The sequence below is a fragment of the Cololabis saira genome, chromosome 8, assembly GCF_033807715.1.
Source record: "Cololabis saira isolate AMF1-May2022 chromosome 8, fColSai1.1, whole genome shotgun sequence".
Lineage (NCBI taxonomy): Eukaryota > Metazoa > Chordata > Actinopteri > Beloniformes > Belonidae > Cololabis > Cololabis saira.
The window spans coordinates 26,002,257-26,021,049 of record NC_084594.1 but is presented as its reverse complement, the minus strand read 5'-3'; the positions used below and the strand labels follow the sequence as shown (position 1 = coordinate 26,021,049).

Here is an 18,793-nt window from a genome sequence, read left to right as displayed (position 1 = left end):
AAATATTTTACATATATGGGTTCCATCTCAGACAAACGACAGCATATAACTTTTCTCACTGGTACAAAAATGACACCAAAAAGAAAATAGAAGAAATTAAATCATCTGGGCAATACTAGCTCATCCTATAAATTAACAGTTTGTAGAGCCACCATAAGCAGCAATAGCTTGAAGTAGACATGGATGATTCATCAATCTCTGAAACTGTGGAATAATTTTAGCTCAGTGTTCTTTAGCAACAACTAAATTGTTTTTTTTGGTGCATTTACATTCTGCACAGCTCTCTTAAGGCCCCAGCACAATATTTTGATTGGGTCGAGGTTAGAATTTTTTTTTTTTTCAGCCATTCTGATCTAGATTTATTGCCGTGTTCCAGATGATTGTCCCGTTGCATTCCTCACTGTGGCTTACGCTTGCTTCACAGAATATTCAGATATACAGAGATCACGGTTTACTCAATGATTGCAAGGTGGATAGGTCGTGTGGCAGTAAAACAATCTCAAACCATCACCCCTCCATAGCTTGCCTGTGATCTCAGATGTGATTTTGTGAACTTCAGTCGTGCTTCTAATCTTTTAAGACAGAAAAGGTTTTTTCCTGGTAATCCTTTAAGGTACACAATAGTTGTTTTGTCTTGTTTTATTCTGTCAACATTTTACATGCTCAGTGAGGCCTGCCTGTATGGGTCAGGGATGTAAACTCTTGAGTCTCTATCTAATGTTTTAAGCACTGGATAGTTTGACTTAGAGGTACATTTGGTGGGACATTCACTCCAGGCAAAATTGACATTTGTCTTGAATACTTCTGAATAATTCTCACTGTAGAGCATTGAATTTCATTTTTTGGGGAAATTCTTCAATAACCCTTTACAGATTGACATGCAGCAACAATGTCTTCTCTAAGATCGTGGATGTGTTCTTGGATAGGTTCATCATTTTCACAGGGAGGGTAGACTACCTCTCATGGGAACTGGTCTCAGGGATTATTCTGCCTGTGGTTGAAAAACCAGCTTCCTGGTGGTTCTCAGGAGAAGTTTCTGAGAACTGTAGGCAATGGCTTGCGGATCCAGATGTCCCTTTCAGCAAGGAGGAGTACTTGGAATGGACCTTGCCACCTTTTGGATTTCCCCGTGCTTCCTTCACCAGGATCCAGTCACCAGCCCGCAAAGGATGTAAGGATGTAAGGGGCCCTCAGCTGGTCTCGGTAGGGCCGCCTTTACTGCAGTCTGCACCTCTGATAAGGCTGGTACAGATTTAGACAAGAAACAATACTTTCACTATCGTACATGTCAGTGGAGAGAGCTCTCCACTTTGGGGGTTTCAATTCCGGTCATGGGTGGTCACCCAAACAGATTTAATTTAGTTCTAGTCCACTTACGACTCAGAACTAGTGGTAATGCTTTTGTCCATGGGAGCCTGGTTTCCTCACAACATTAGACCGATTTATTCTTTAGTGAACCCTTTTTTACAGTAGCCTTCTGCCAGTGTGGTGAACTCTTTTGTAAACCATAAGGGGGTTACCTGTTGAAGCCTCCCCACTTTGAATACATGGTTCAACCCATGAGTCCACTTGACAAACCAAGGAAAAAAAAAAATGTTTAGGAAGACATGGTTTCTCATCTGAAGATGTCCACACACCCCTTCAGGAGAGATGGAGCAGCCATGTGACTTCTGTAAAGCCCTTTTCCTGTAGAGTAGAAAAAGATTGCACAGTGGAAACAGAAGAAAGATCTGGTGAGAGGAGGAGTTTTCAGTAGCTGTGTCAGCTGCAGCATTTCCTCTAACGATGGAATAATCCCTGGTTGTGTGAGCTACACACTTGATCACAAAGATCTGCTTGGGCAGAAGAATTGAATCTAGCAAAGCGGAGACCTCTGCATTTTAAAATGGGTTTCCCATCAGACTTGAGGAATTTTCTGTGTTCCCACAGGGCTCTGAAATCATGGACAACACCAAAGACATACCTTGAGTCAGTGTAGATCAGGGGTCGGCAACCCAAAATGTTGAAAGAGCCATATTGGACCAAAAACACAAAAAACAAATATGTCTGGAGCCGCAAAAAATGAAAAGTCTTGTATAAGCCTTAGAATGAAGGCAACACATGCTGCATGTTTCTATATTAGTTATAACTGGGGGAAGAATATTTTTTTTCATTATGCACTTCGAGAAAAAAGTCGAAATGTCGAGAAAAAAGTCGAAATGTCAAGATTGAAGTACAATCTTGAGACAAAAGTCGAAATGTCAAGAAAAAAGTCAAAATGTCGAGAAAAAAAGTCAAAATGTTGAGAAAAAAGTCGAAATGACCAGAAAAAAGTCAAAATGTTGAGAAAAAAAGTCAAAATTTTGAGAAAAAAGTCGAAATGTTGAGAAAAAAATTGAGAAAAAAGTCAAAATTTTGAGAAAAAAGTTGAAATAACGAGATTAAAAAGGAAAGGAAAAAGGAAGAAAAAAAGAGAAAAAAAAGGAAAAAAGAAGAAAAAGAAAAAAGAAGAAAAAAAGAGAAACAAAGGAAAAGAGAAAAAAAGAGAAAAAAAGGAAAAAAGAAGAAAACAAGGAAAAAAAAGGTCAAACATTTTTGAAAAAGCTCCAGGAGCCACTAGGGCGGCGCTAAAGAGCCGCATGCGGCTCTAGAGCCACGGGTTGCTGACCCCTGGTGTAGATGGTCACAGTTGTATCAGCTGCCAGCTTACAGACTTCTGTAAGTGCAACAAGTTCAGCAGAGCAGAGAAATGAGGTGGCAGCGATCCTGAGGACAGAACAGAGTGTTGAGAACAAACAGCAAATCCTACACGGTTCTTCCCTGAGGGATCACGTGAGGATGAGCCATCAACAAAGATATTCAAATTAGGGGGGGGTGTTAAGGAGAGGAGGGTCAAATAGGTCAGGGGTTCTTAACCTTTCTGACCTTGGGGCCCAATTTTTTCAGTACAGAGTGGCCCGGGGCCCATTAAATATAAACACTGTATAGCAGGGGTATTCAACTTTAAGAGGTCCATTTAGAGAAAATTTACTCAAGCGAAAGGTCCAGAACATCATAATATATATAATATATATATATATATATATATATATATATATATATATATATATATATATGTGTGTGTGTGTGTGTGTGTGTGTGTATATATATTCAAGTAGCCTGATAGTTGTATCAACATCTGCATCTGACTGTTATATTAAAAAAAGTACATATTTGCCAATTAACATGTTTAACTTGAATTAAACATATTTTTTTCTCTTAAAAATAAAGTAGATTTTATTTTATTTTTCAAATGCTATCTTATTTTATTTCTCTACCAGCAGTTTGAATTTCCCCTTTTCTTTGTTAATTGTCTCAACACATTTTTATACTAAATTAATATAAACACATCTTAACAATTTAAGGTTCAGGTTCTCATATGCATGTGGAGGTGCTCATTGATGAGCCTGAAACGATATTTAGTTTTAATTATGTTCACTGTGGAGAAAGCTGCTTCACAGCTGTATCTGGACCCAAACATGGGTGTTTTAAGATGCTCAGCTTATTTTTCTGTGACTTCAGTTCAGACTTGAGTGGATATGTTTGATGAAAAACTTTGTGTTTTGTTTCAGTGGCGTTCCACTTTCGCACTTTGAACGCCACGGTCTCTGAACGTATGAGACACTGGTTTTGTCCCAGTGGGAAGACTGAACAGGATGAATTTGTCCATTCCAGGTTGCATATTTAAAAATACAGCGAGGACAAAACTTAGTTTGATTTTACTTTAAGTTATTTACATTAATCAGTTGTCAGGACTCAGTGTGTCGGGTTTCATCCGAGCCTGATCAGCTGCGACGGGCACAGCCCGCACCGCAGCTCTCTGGTCGCGCTGCAGCAGTTACTTTCTGATGCTTTTTCGAAAGCCCGAACAGTCCAGTCCAGCAGACGCGACAGCCCACGCATCTACATCTACCATCCTTCAGCAGTAACGACGGAGCCCACCGCCCGAACGGCAGCCTCAGCCGACCTCCCCGGCCGCGGGGACGCGCCGGGATAAATGAGCACGCCGTGCTCGCTCGCTCTGGGCGCAGACCCAATTAATCGATCCCTAATCCTGGCGGATCTAAACCTACTCTGTGCAAAATGAAGGATTTTCTCTGTAAATACACACAATTTCTCTTACTATTACACGTACAGCTAGCTGAGTGTCTTCTTCTCCTCATTTGGTTGGGAGTTGCTATCATGGATCTATTATAAGGTTGCTATGCAGTCCCGCGGCCCTCGCGGCCCACACGTACAAAACTGAATTTTTTTTGGCGGCCCACTAGATGGCGCTCGCGGCCCAAGTGTGGGCCGCGGCCCTATGGTTAAGAATCACTGAAATAGGTCATCTCGAGGAGTACTCACATCCAAAAGAACCTGATCACAGGCATGGTCACACCATCCTCCTCTTTAGTGAGGAGGGTGGCCGGATAGAGACAGATGAGATGTCAGGATCCAGCTTAAAAGAATAATATGCAACAGGTCGCAGCCTGTCACGGTGTTGCTGCAAGAGAACAGGTGACATAAATCTCTGTTTCTCATCAACCATTTTGTGGAGTCTGGCAAGGCCAGAGCAGCGGCTGATAGAAGGGCCTGCTTCAAAGACATAAAAGCTTCTTCTGCCTCAGTTGTCCAAGAAACCTTATCATGGGCAGTGAGAAAATGACCATGAATTAGACCAGACACAGGCACCTTCACTGTAGAGTAATTTGGAATGAAATTACAACAGTAACTGGTCATCCCGAGAAACGACATCAGTTGTTTCTTGGTTTGAGTTTTTGGAATATTTTGAATTGCCTGAACACATGTTTCTGACCGGCGGCGAGTTCAGTGGGAGATGACATAGCCCAAAAATATCACTTCAGTTTCAGAAATTGCAATTTGGACAAACTGGCCTTGTGAACCTTGTCATGCAGATGAGTGAGCAACCGGACTGTTTCATTCTCACTGTTCTGCAGAGGGAACACAGAGTAAAAGGTCATCCACATACTATAACAATATTGTCCCTGGGGACAGAATGGCCTGTCTTTCTGATATCTCTAGCGTGCATCAAGTTCAAAGGTCTGCTTTTGGCTTACCAAACAGCTCCTGCCTACCTTCACTCCTTCATCCAGAGCTACACTCCCTCTCCACAGCTCCGCTCAGCCAGTGAGAGACGCCTGGTGCTTCCCGCAACGTGGCGTGAAATCAGTAGCCAGACTCTTCTCCTCCGTTGTTCCCTGATGGTGGAATGACAGCTCTCTGCAGGTCATTCACTAGGTCCCCCGTGTAGTTCTGGGATTTTTACTCACCGTTCTTGTGATCATCCAGATGGAGGGAGATTATCAGTGTCTTGTATGTCTTCCATTTTCTAATAATTGCTCCCACAGTTGATTTCTTCACACCAAGCTGCTTACCTATTGCAGATTCAGTCTTCCCAGCCTGGTGCAGGTCTACAATTTTGTTTCTCACGTCCTTTGACAGCTCTTTGGTCTTGGCCATAGTGGAGTTTGGAGTGTGACTGTTTGAGGTTGTGGACAGGTGTCTTTTATACTGATAACCAGTTAAAAGAGGTGCCATTAATACAGGTAATGAGTGTAGGACAGAGGAGCCTCTTAAAGAAGAAGTTACAGGTCTGTGAAAGCCAGAAATCTTGCTTGTTTGTAGGTGACCAAATACTTATTTTACCCAGGAATTTACCAATTCATTCACTAAAAATCCTACAATTTGATTTCCTGGATTGTTTCCCCCCCATTCTGTCTGTCATAGTTGAAGTGTACCTATGATGAAAATTACAGGCCTCTCTCATAATAGAACTTGCACAAGTGGTGTCCGACTAAATACTTTTTTGCCCCACTGTATGTCAAAAGCAAGAATGTAACATCTGTTCAGTCTAAGAGTTATATATCTTCATCTAAACTACACCAAATTGGTTTCTCTCAGAAACATTGTGACCTTCAGAAATCCACTTTCACTTTCAGCAGACTGTTTGAGCTTATAACTTACCGGTACTCATTTTCACGTTATCCCCACATTTGTAATATAAGACATGTTAGCCTCCTCCTTTCCTAATATAAACACTAATGTGACCATTGACTGTGTTATGCAAAACAGCTTAGTCAACTGACACAGATTCTGGTGAGCTGAGCCAGAGCCGTGCTGAAAATTGAGTGGGAATTGTGAGGCAGTGAACTCAGTTCATCCTCTGCAACAGTATTAATCAAGAAAGATATAGAAGCTGTAATTCTAGTACTAGGGGGTTTCTTAATCTGGCCTTTTTAACCATCATCAATCCTTCCTTTCCATGTCACGTGGCATAAATGGAATCCTGATTGGCCTAGATATCTAACAGATATTTCTAGATTGTACCTCCAGCTACAACCTGGTGACTGTTGGGTTATGGATCGACATCAGTGATCCTAATCCACCCTCTCTCCCCTCATACTCCCTTCCCCACCATGAGCCCTGCAGCATGTTAAGGACAACTTTTGTGTCACTGAGAGGGAGGGAGTGAGGCGACCAGTGTGAAAACCCTGTAAACAAGGCGGCAAAGTAGAACATTCAATCTGTCAAGTAGATATGGAACAGAAGGTAAATGATGATCATATCATTAATGGTGAAGGCTTAAGAACAAAATTTTCTCTGAAAATGTGTCAATATGTGTTTAAGTTTAAAAAGGAAAAAAAGCGGCTACTACCCCCCACCTACCAAACCCAAAGTGTATATACACACAAAAAACAGGGAAATACTGCACAACACAGCCATCTGCTGACCTGTAGAATGCTTTAAAAAAAAAAAGCAAATGTCTTAAAAAGGAGCTACTTACTGGAATGAATAGAAAAATTTAATAAAAAAAAAAATAAAGACAAAAACATTTCCCCCAAGAATTGCATAAAACAGTTGGGAGGCCCTTTCAGCACAGCAAAATACCTATATCAGATAGGAGAAGAAAAGGCAAAAAGACAAGAAAAGGATTAACAAGCTATAATGTGCCTTCAAAACAAGGGCATTTAATGAAAGAGCAGATGTCACAATCACAAACCACAGCCAGTGTTCAAGTAATAGAGACGTCGAGATTTCAACTAAGAAATCGGTTACTGGTCCAAGAGATGTTTTTAAATGACAAATAGGAAACCTTATTGCTTGACAGACAAACAATCGCAGAAAGAAAAAATAAATAATTCAGAGGTATGACAGCTTACCTTACACTACATCCACAATCACCTTTAAATATTGATACTTCATAATATTAAGACCAATCATAATAACAGTTTGTGACATACTCTCCACATCCAACAACTAAATATATGATTACCTTTTTAAAGTTGCTTTCATTTAAATAAAGAACAACATTTCCTTGTAAATAACAGGTCCATTTGTCAACACAAAGTGACACGTTTAATTATAATTCGGATTTTTGGGGAATTTTACAAAAACAAAAAGCTCAAATAATTACAAACATTATACATTTTACAAATTGTACATGGTCCTTACACTGAAAACATATTCTGACAAAATCAAAATCTGCAGTAAACATTTATACATAAAAAATATATATTTTATTTACAAATTAAAGCTTAAGGGGGAAAATCTGTTTGCAAGGAAAGTTAAGATTTCACAGTTGACTATGATCCCTTATCTGTCTTGGGATCATTCATCGTCAGTAAAACGTGCAAACATGGCCTTGCGAACAGCATCCTTGTATGTATCAGATGGTGAAAGCTCATACGAGCTTCCTTTAATACCCAGGCCTGCGCCCTTGGACCTCACTGAAGCCTGTGGGGAGGAGTGAAGACACTTATTAGAGGAAGCAGATTGGACACCGGTGCCCCTGAGGTAACAGTGCTAATTACTTTGCGAGTAATAAAACATATTTTAAACAAAAGAAGAAAGAGAGAGAACTGTAAGAGGCAGATCCCATCTGTTAGTGGAGCTAGTAGTGGTATGACTGATGTAAAGTAAAATGAACCATTTGTGCACTCACCGAGATTGGAGCTGTGATGCCCTGTTGGTGCCGCCCCAGACCTTTGCCCTCCTTCCAGCCCATTGCTTGCAGCATTTTGTTCCCGATATTATCACTGGTTAGGCCATCTTTTGTAGGCTGTTCATAGTTTCTGTTGATGTTCAATGATAGAATTTGTAAAGAAAAAAAAAAGGTAAACAAAAGGGACCACTGTGACATGTTATATGGTTGCAAGTGATGTTACCGGTTTGCACTTACACAACGGGGGTAGGTGGTTGACAGAATTTCTTCTTTGCTGCAGGAGGTTCAGGAATACCATACTTCTCCCTTCTTTCTGCAGCCCTGTCTCTGTATTTCAGCTGCAAAAATCCCCATAAAACTGCTAAATACATTCTCACTACAGAAATACACACAGAAAGATTAAGATTTTTAAGCCTAGTACCTCTGTCTCATTCCTCTCCAACTCCTCCAGCTCAGCTTCTGAAAGCCGTGATTGTCTGTGAATTACCAGGTTTTGCTAAAATAATAAAAAAATATTTTAAAAACCCAATATATGCAACAATAGTCTTGTGACAAACAAAGTACACTTCTTTTAATTAAACTACACAACATATGACATACATAGATATCTATATATATATTATATATATATATATATATATATATATATATATCTATATATATATATATATATATATATATATATATAAAATGCAAGTTGTCTCTAGGTGCTTTCCAGGGGGGGCTCTTGCTGAGGGCCAGTCGGGGAGAGCAGGAAAAGTAAGATAGGAAAGGGAAAATGAAGAGAGAGAGAGAGAAAAGTCACAGATATATTAGTTTTAGTTATCCGTGAGCTGGAGAGCTCAGAGTTCTATGTACAGATGACTGGTACATAGTTAGTTGGTGTACTACAGGAAGTTAGGAACAAACAGATGTAGACAGCAAACACTGGGACAGTCAGAGAATGGGACTGCAGGTCAGTATGTAGCTCTGGAAGCTCTGGCCTGCAAACATGTACAGAAGAGAAAAAGGGGGCAGACCAGCACAACAAACTATAAGAACAATGGAGAACAATAATTCTTATGAGATACTTCTAATTATTATTATTATTATATTTTTTTCCTTTATAGAAAAAAGGAGATACTTCTAATTGATAACCAAGGATAGAGATGAAGAAAGGAAAGAAAAGAAGAGGAGAGGGACACCACTCAGTGGATCATGTTGGGGTCCCCCTGCAGCGTAGGCCTATAGCAAAATATCTACACCGAAGCTGTTTAAGACAAGCTGTAGGTGCAGCTGTGACTATTGGCCCTAACACACTAGAGTTTACACTAACTATAAGCTTTATTACACAGAAACGTTTTAGGTTTGGTTTTAAAGGTGGAGGTGGTGTCAGCTTCTTTAATCCAAACTGGAAGTTGGTTCCATAGTAATGGTGCCTGATAGCAGAATCTACATTTGGATACTTTAAGAACTGCAAGTAAACCTGCACTCTGAGAACGGAGAGTTATCAGACTGAAATATCGTGGAGTGACGCTGTTTAAGGCTTTATACGCAAGTGATAGAATTTTGAATGGGACTGTAAATTGTATGGGGAGCCAATGAAAGGAGGCGGAGGGAGGAGAGATGTGGTCTCTAGTCGACTCCTGTCAGCACTCGTGCTGCTGCATTTTGGATCAGCTGGAGGCTATTCAGAGAATTACTTGGTCATCCTGCTAATAACACATTACAGTAATCTAGTTGAGCAGTTACAGACACATGAATTAGTTTTTCAGCATCACTCTGGGAGACGATTCTCTTAATCTTTGGGATATTACAGAGATGGAAAAACACCATCTTACAAACCTGATTAATATGCTGTTTAAATTTAAAATCCTGATTGAGGTTTCACACAGTAATAGGGGAGGCCATTGCAACACCATCTATCCATCATAATGTGGAAAATTGTCGTCCCATTCTTCTAAAGACGGCTGTTTCAGTTGATTGAGGTTTGCAACATTTGTGTATTTGCAGTTCTCTTAAGTTCCTTACTCATAGCTTTTTTGCAGGATTTATTTTCGTCGGCGGTCTGGATTTCAACTGGGCCATTGCAACACCTTTATTCTTTTCTTTTTTTTCTGTAATTCTTTTTCAATTTGCTGGTGTGCTTTTAGATTTTTATGGCTGCTGAAGGCATTTTTAAAATATAGTTAATCTTTGGCTGTAGTCATTTTTATACAACTTCTTATTAAATAAACAATACCACAGTTTAACCAGTCATGTGCTTTTGTTCCTCAGAAATTGCATTTCCATAATTTAGGATGTGGTAAAGTGAAAACTTTGAATATATTATTATTATATATTATATTCTGCAGTGTAAAAACCTAGAACTGAAAGAGGGTGTACTTTCTTTTTCATATCCGTAAACCCATTCATATTTAATCTACATGTCAGCATAGTGTATTTCAGTGCACTGAACATATCTTCTTGTCCTGAACAGGTGGCAGAGAGCACAATATTCATAGCTACTTGCACATTTAACACCTGCTGACTGACTTCACCTTGTGGAGGTCGGAGAGCTGCTGGTGACGCAGCAGAGCCTCTTTGGTGGGGAACTGCCTGCGACACAGCAGGCACACCATTCTCTTCCAGTCTGTCATTTTTCCATCCTCCTCTGCTGCTCTTTCAATACCCCCCTCCTCCGGGTCACTTTCCCCGTTGTAAGCAGCGACAACATCACTCTAATGTGAACATGAATAAAAGATGAGTTCCAAATTATTTGTTTTCAATCATTTCTGTGGAATAGCTGAATGATGGCAAACAAACCTTTAATGAAATCTCCTGCTCAGTTAGCCTGAAATGTTCACCTGTGAGGGAAGTCATTTCAAAACGTCCTACCTGTCAGAAGGCAACACATTTAGTTAGCCTTTCCCTCAATACATGAACACAAATCTAGAAGTATTTCAAAGGCTGGTAACGTCAAGAAAATCAGGAATGAAGGTACAGTAGGTGATCAGTGAAGGTAATGTTGATAAATTAATAAAACTGACCTAAATTTAATTCACAAAAGAAAGCACACTTACAGTCTCCATCAGTAGTCTGCTGCATGTTATTACAACTCAAGTTAAACCTTCTAGATAATAAATACACTACCTTCTTCTCGAAAAGGGAAAAAGCTGCATCTGCAGCTGCAGACTCTTTCCTGTCTTCCTCCTTAGAAAGCCCTGTGCTTTGGAGGTTTCCCTTACATACTTCTTTCTGTTTATTTAAGCTTTTGGCCCAGCGTTCCATGTCCTTTGCAATCTGAAATTTAATGTACAAAATATCATTTTTAAAAGGCAGGCTTAAGTGCAGTACAAAAACAACAACAAAAAGCATTTTAAAGTGGCACGTACCTGCTGTGCAGACTTATTTTTGTACTTCTCTTTTTTATCCTTGGGCTCTTTACTACTCGTGGCAGCTGTGGTTGAGGAACAAGCTGTGGAGTCTGCGCTGGAGTCAGATACATTCGGAGCTGGGACATACGTCTGTTTCTCACTGTCCCAGTAGAAGTACTGCTGAGTCTCACAGTTATAATAGTACTATTGCGAATATGTGAGAGAAAAACAGGATAAAGTAATTCTTAGAATAAAACTAACATGTAAATGCTGTTTGGCAGCATAACATTATGTGCAATAAAACCACATTGTTCATACCTGGCTGTTGGGATCATAGTAAAAGCCAGTCTTTGGATCATAGTAGTAACCCGACACTTCATCATACTGGTATTCAGATGTGTCAGGAACAGCTGCAAACACACATATTTTGTTAGACAGTTTTCTGTCATGTGCTCTTTTTCGACTTCATTCAGCGACATAGAGATGAGTAACTCCTGGCTCCGATTGGGAATGGAAGCACCGCGGTGCGGCTGTCTCCATTTTCTTGGAAGTTTTGAGATCATGTGTGAATAATGCCATAGTTTGCTTTTGTTTTGTCACCATGTCTCTTCTGTTGTGAAGATTATAAAAAAGGATGGGTGGCGTCAAACAAAAATGCTGCATATCTTCATCAGGTGCAGAGCAGACAGTTGCTTCTAGGATGCCTCTAAACCACATTATTGTGCTTCTGGTTGGACCCACAATTCATAGTAGGTGACGCTGCACAGCCAGATGGCGGTGCTTCTGCCGCACATGGGATGGAGGGTATCTCGGTAAACTAATCTCACCTGCTGTGCTTGCAGTCGTGGCGCCACATACTGTTGTTGCAGCAATGGAAGATGTTGGCGTTTCTAGTGATGCGGTACAAAAACTAGCTGTTTGTTGTGATGCTGGTTGTTGCAGCACTAGTTGATGCGTCTAAAGAAAAAAAATAAACAAATGTTTTTTTCATGTACAGTAAAATAGAGTCCTTAATTCAAGATGAGTTGTAGTTTTTTTGGTGCCAGCTACCTGTGTCACAGGCTGGCTGATGATGACAGGTTGGTAGAGGTGAGCTGTCTGGGATACGACCACATCTGTGGCTGTAGGCATCAAAGTCTTCATTCCTGGAGCTGCTGTAGAAAGATAAATAGTCATGGTATAAAGTAAGCAGTTTCAGCATTTCGTACCTGAAATATCTGTTGCTGACTGACTCTTTTTATTACCTCCTAACAATCCATTTCCAACGACAGGAGCCAGACCCTCAGGCTGCTTTGGCCATACTGGATAAGATGTCCCCTTCATTTAGAGGAAATTGACAGCTCAGCAATAGCTGGTTTATATCGTCAAAAGCCACTATTGTGGAAAAAGTGGGCTAAAAACTGACCTTCGGTTGCTGTGCATGTCCATCGGGCAGAGGGACATTTGCTCCTGAACTTTGAAGCAACTAAAAGGATAAAGAATGATATTCAAGTCAATACCATCACCTGCAAATGTACAGATGTCTCACACATACACGCACCCACACTAAAATTCATCAATTTGTCAAGGCTAATCTGTTCTGCTTATAAAACTGCCCACAGCCAAGCAAACAAACTAATAATCCATTGCTCTTAACGTATTAAATGAAGGAAAGCTATTAAAAAAAATTACAACAAAAAACACATATAATGGCATTCTTGTTAAGTCTTCAAAAATGTTGAGGATTCATGTATTGTAACACACAATTAATTCAAGTAAATTTTAGCAGAACTAATAAGAAAGAAATAGTTTTCAAATTTGGTGTATAATTTAATTTTGCATTAATAGTGTAAGAATAATTCTTATAATTTGTATGGACATAATCTCTCAGTTATTTTAACCATGAGAGGTTTTTTATGTTGCTTTCATCACAACAGTTACAAATACGCTTTGTTGTAATTTATGAAAACAAAATAAATAAAAACAACAACAACAAAAAACCAGAAACATAAATGAGCTCCGTTAAAATTGATACCTGACTGGACGACCACTGAGCTGCAGCAATGGCAGTGCTGGCAACAGAGAGAGCGCTGGCTCTGACCCCATCACACTGGACAGTGTCTCTGGGAAGAACAGATAATTAAAATTTTACTAAAAAATGTTTAAACCTTAATTTTTTAGCCAATGTGCGAACAAAGTTATTCCTTGTGAATTATTCCGTATCTATAAGGACAACTAGCTGTGTATATTTAGGGAATAAAGCATATGAATGCATTCATTTTATTCTAGGCACACAAAAAGGAAGAACAAAATATTAAATCATGTAGATCCAAAATAGCTCATTGGCACTAGATGCTTTTTGAACAGAAAGTTGAATCAAAGAGAATGAGTTGACTCACTTCCGAGCACTCTTGGCATAATCCACGCAGACTATTTTTCCATCAAGCATTAGAGGTGGCTGAAGGCTCTGGAGGATAGTGAGCAGCTGAGATGCCTCCTAAAAAAAAAAAAAGAAAAAGAAAAAAATGAAGACACGTTTTAAAAAGCTGCAAGTGTGTGTGTATCCTCCCCCGGCGTAAACACACCAACTACATTTCGACTATATTGCAGTTTAATACCAAGGGGGACGAGAGCTGGATGAAGGCGAAGCCTCTATTCTGTCCTGTTTGTTTGTCTTTAATGAGGCGGATGTTGCTCGTAGACAGGTTGGCAAAGGGCGCCAATATGTTCAGAATTCCATTAACGGTAGACTGGGGGGCAATGTTCCTCAAAATGATTGCTGAGAACGAGAAAAGCCAACATATTGCATATGCAAAATGTGTGAAATGGAAGAAATATTTGAGAATGTAGGCCAAAAAAATAACACACTCACTGTCTCCACTGAACTCTGCTGATTGTTGAGACTCTACAACTGGAGTCTGAGCACTTCCTTCAGCAGATTCTCCTAATATTAGCAATGACAGGTAGCAATGACAGATTAAAACTTGCAACGGGTCAATAAGATGGTGCAGGACACAGTCGCGGGTTCCAACAGGGATGTACTCACCGGTTTTTCCTGTTCCACACTTGTAACATGTCGTCCTCTTTTGAAAATTGTACAAACCACACTGTAATAAACAAGAAGTTATGTTACTTCTTTATCTTTTATTGGAATAAAATGTATTTAAAGAGATGATACTCACGGCACTGCAAATCCAGTTTTCACCCTTCTGCGTTTTGTTGCTGTAGTGGACTGGAATGTTTTTCCCTTTAATCACCAGCGCGTTCTATGAAGTCAAAAGCCTTCAGTTAAATTGATATTCACCACGTCTGTAACAAAGTGCCTGGTAAGGTCCTGCCACTACTCCATCTAGGGTAAGGTAAGCTGGAATGGGTGGAAACAGTGGCTAGGTTTTACATTTGGTGCTTAGGTGAGGTGTCTCTGGAAATATAAGGACCAGAGACAAAAAGAAGCCTGAGCGTGAGGAAATTCGTTTTTTTTTTTTCAAATGGGTGCTGCCAGCTCATCCCCATCTCACTCCTGTCTTCGGTTGTTAAATGGAGATGAGGATCTATCCACATGGCTGAGCTGGAGCAGAATGTGCTATGAAACAGCAGGGCAGTCGGTGCTGAACGAGGCCACATGGGCTTCTCTGTGGACAGGAAGCATACTCTTCATAGGAACAGGCAAAAAGCTTAATTGGCTTAAAGCAACATTATGCTAACCTAACGTGCCAGATGGTTTGCTACACATAGCCATCTGGCTGGTTGCTTGAAAATGTTTGAAAAGGCCAAGTGCTTAAAAAAAATATATACACATATATTTGGCAAGTGGCTGAATAAGCTACCGAGCAGAGTCTAGCACATGCTTGCTGGTAATGATGAACTGAGCACTTGATCATCATCTCTTTCCAGCAAGATAAGCCTTCAGTGTGTCTCTCTGCTCTTCTTTCCAACTATTATAGCCACATTCTCAGTACAAGAGCTGGAGCCTGATTTTCAAATAGCACTTGGCTCATATAGGAGGGACACTGATGTTGAATCTACAATCGTCAATGTCAATGTGTTAATGTTCACATGATTTCGATGGTTGACCGATATTTTGCAGGCTCTGAATAAATATCCATCATGCTAGATATTTTTAGGGAGGGGGGGCTGGTGAGTGATGAGGCTTATGGATCAAGAACCAAGGATTGGCAATGACAGGCAAACATACATCAAAAACTGGAGTACATTGAACCCAAAACAATATGACTTTGTTCACTGACCAAAAACGTTCTTGAATTTTGGCAGGAGCACCCATGTCTCTTTAACATTTCCAGTCAAAAATATCGCACTAAACACTCCAGAAGGAACACATGTTGACAGACTGACTTATCTTTTTCAACGACGAAGTAACAAAAAGGTTCAGAAGGAGATACTTGTAACATTAATACCAAGATAGGACTCTGTCTGCTCCAAGCTCACATGAACGCTGTCAGAGCTTTGAGCAATCAGACAACTCAGGGGTTGAGTCTGGAAAGAAATCTTGTAAGTGTGAGACCCCTGTTGCCAGGCAGTTACGTAGCATAAACCCACTGCGGGTTCAAAAACTCGGCTGATGAAGTTGTTGGTTCTAGTATTACTAGGCCACAATTAACATCTTGGTTTACCTCCTAAGGCCACATATAAAATAGGGCCCTAGTTACCAGCATATATGATGCCAGCTGCTCCAATCCACTGTGTTTCAGCTACAAAAATACAGCATACACTCTGCCAGGAAGAATTCCAGCTGCACTTGCAATGTAAACGTAACACAATTACTTTGTTTTAATCAGTTAAAAATTACAGCTTCAAACCTTCTACTGCTACACTGACATGTGATGTGGAGAATGGGACAGAGACATCAAGCTTGACCTGCTGATGCTGGACTTCCAAGTTAAACTAACTGGCTTGCTGCATCTTGTGTTTGAAGTGTTGATAATGATCAGCAAATTTTCACCACGATCACCACTTCTAACCAAAGACACCAAGTTTCCTGCTTTTTGGCACAAGTTAGATAGTGTTGCTTTAAGGTCCTACATGTTTTTGTTTTTTTTGCATAATGCCATACTAAATATTTGTACCAGAAGGGTCAAAACCTTATACAGTGTTGCTGCACTGCAATTTGGCTTAAAGTGAGCAGTTATGGCTTATTTTGACTGAAAATCTGCTGTGTAGTGCCATGAAAAGAAATCAAACATATGTGATATCCTGAATATATTTTTGTCTGATATCACTTTATCAGATCCAGCTTTTTGATATGTTCATCATGGTACTGGTTATTTCGCCTCTAATCTCAAATAATAATTCTAGGCTTGGTAATTGGTGAAGCCACCTGATTGGTCTCCATCCATCGGGTGGAATCTTGCAAGTGATAAAACTCCACGAAGGCGAAACGTCTGCTTATACCTAGAAACAGCATTCAAATATAGACGGGAGGCGTGTTAGTTAGAATGTTTTGGTGCAACATTTAAACTTGCAATGGGGTTGTACAGTCCAGCTCAAAGTAAAAACTGAAGTGAGGAGGGTGCTTAAAAAGACACCTTGGTGATGGTGGAATTATTATAATTCCTACCATAGCTTTTATTTACAAAAATGGCAAAGATACAGTTACCTTCTTACCTAGCCAAATCACATCAAACCAAACTGTGTGGCACACAGTATCTGACATCATAATATGGGGCTTTTCTCCAGAGACTAATGGGAGGTGAGGTGGTTTATAAGAGAGCATGGACATTAATGTGAGACACTCCTCTGAACAGCAACACTCACCTGCTCTTTTCGTCATCAAGCGTACATCTACAGGCTGGGGTCCCCCGAGCCGCTCAAGCGCCATGTGAATCTGAAGGAACAAAGCCACTCGTACATTTACAAAAAGAAAAAAAAAATAATAATAAAAAGCAGATCAAATTCAACGGTTCCACTTTCACTGTTAACATGATGTTTAATCAGCGTTCAGAGAGCATTTACACACACATCTTTAATTCCAAGTGCCAGGCTAAGGATCCATTTATAAATACATAAACGCAAACTGTGCAAGAGATTTACAGTTACTCATGAAAAATTAGGATAACGTGTGGTTGTTCTGCTCACCAAGTAAAATTCAATTAAACACAAATAAAAAAGACCACTTTTAAGGCAGGACTTTTTCACCAATTTCCCACTTTGCTCTGAAAATGAACAACCCAGAGGTTGAGCAACAGAGCATTTTTGTTATAACCCTACTCCACCTTGGGAAGTAGTAACAGAGGGAAAGTAAGAGAGATGAACTGTCTGTATAAGGAAAAGCTTACATGACAGAATACACTCTTATAAACAATGCTCCTGTCATTCAGATGATTCCACAATGCCAGTTGGCTGTGTGTAATCTGATCAAACTGATGCTGTGCTGAAACTCCCCCATTTAATCTGTGTGAATTCCAATAGAATATCAGTGGCCGCATCATGAGGGTGGCTTTCTTGGGCCAACTCTTTTTTGAGTTTAACTGGAACATCTCTGTGGTGTCACCCTTAAATTTCTGAAAAAGAGGTTTAGAAGCCCATTTGTGTGAGAAAAGGTCTGTGTCCTCTCAGCAGGAGCTGCCTGCCCCTTGGTTTATCCACAAATGGGCATTAGGTCTTCTTGCAAGCCCAGATGTTAGGTTCATCCCAAGAGCTAAGTAGCTAAAATGATCATAGATAGCTATTTGACAGCAATGACAACAATGCAAATGTGAAATGAAAAACTAGGTCTCATTGTTTCATGATTTTAACTAATGAGGGTACTTAAAAAAAATTAAAAAAAAAAAAAACAAACAAACTTCTAAACAGGTTAATTTCTTCCATATCTGCAGATGGATGTGTTAAGATAAGATAAGATAAGATAAGATAAGATAAGATAAGAAACCCTTTAATAGTCCCACAGAGGGGAAATTTCTAGATTAATGGAGGTCAGTGGACAATGTTGACTTTAGGAGTCAGCCTCCAATGGTCATTCAGGGAACTGCAGCTCCACAGCTTGATGAGTGCATCACATCCTGAGGGAATATGATACACACCGAGGGAAACCCCCGGTGTCATACTGTAAAACTAGTACTGATAGGAGGAAGGAGTGAGGAGGCAACGATTTGAACTAATTCATTTGATGGTCACAGTTCAGGGCACAAGCTTTACGTAAAAGTTGCGACCAAATATCATTACATTTATCTGCTGAAAACATGTTTTACTAGCTGGCCTTCAATTCGATTTGAGCTTTAAATAATTTGCCATAAAATATAGTTTTTTGTTGTTTTGTTTTTTTTACTCTTTTTGTTTTGATAGATTTAATGTATATTATTTTACTGTCTCCCTGTAAAGGACTTTGAACAATCTTGGGTGCTTTTAAACGTGTTATATAAATAATTTTGACCTTTATACGGCAGATAGACACACAGCAACACAATTCTAGCAATACATAAAACATGACTGAGAAAAGTAGCTTTCATATGAAATTATAACATATATTCTTTTTTCTTGTTCTAAAAAGGAAGATTCCTGT

At 39.7% G+C, this 18,793-nt stretch overlaps 1 protein-coding gene across 1 annotated transcript in view; it reads right to left on the bottom strand.

The window, feature by feature from the left end:
• Nucleotides 1-6,989: 6,989 nt before the first annotated feature.
• Nucleotides 6,990-18,793, bottom strand: part of LOC133449416 (RNA-binding protein 5-like) — a 12,408-nt gene continuing 604 nt past the window's right edge. The window contains exons 4-24 of the mRNA XM_061728560.1: nt 17,050-17,119; nt 16,613-16,686; nt 14,460-14,543; nt 14,324-14,384; nt 14,150-14,221; nt 13,896-14,056; nt 13,677-13,774; nt 13,313-13,400; nt 12,704-12,763; nt 12,543-12,615; nt 12,349-12,452; nt 12,126-12,255; nt 11,617-11,708; nt 11,317-11,502; nt 11,075-11,224; nt 10,748-10,819; nt 10,483-10,662; nt 8,385-8,459; nt 8,201-8,301; nt 7,964-8,093; nt 6,990-7,755 (exon numbers count right to left, since the gene is read on the bottom strand). Coding sequence (XP_061584544.1) covers nt 7,630-7,755; nt 7,964-8,093; nt 8,201-8,301; nt 8,385-8,459; nt 10,483-10,662; nt 10,748-10,819; nt 11,075-11,224; nt 11,317-11,502; nt 11,617-11,708; nt 12,126-12,255; nt 12,349-12,452; nt 12,543-12,615; nt 12,704-12,763; nt 13,313-13,400; nt 13,677-13,774; nt 13,896-14,056; nt 14,150-14,221; nt 14,324-14,384; nt 14,460-14,543; nt 16,613-16,686; nt 17,050-17,119 — 2,187 coding nt within the window. The 3' untranslated portion in view covers nt 6,990-7,629. The remainder of the gene's footprint in view (nt 7,756-7,963; nt 8,094-8,200; nt 8,302-8,384; nt 8,460-10,482; nt 10,663-10,747; nt 10,820-11,074; nt 11,225-11,316; nt 11,503-11,616; nt 11,709-12,125; nt 12,256-12,348; nt 12,453-12,542; nt 12,616-12,703; nt 12,764-13,312; nt 13,401-13,676; nt 13,775-13,895; nt 14,057-14,149; nt 14,222-14,323; nt 14,385-14,459; nt 14,544-16,612; nt 16,687-17,049; nt 17,120-18,793) is intronic.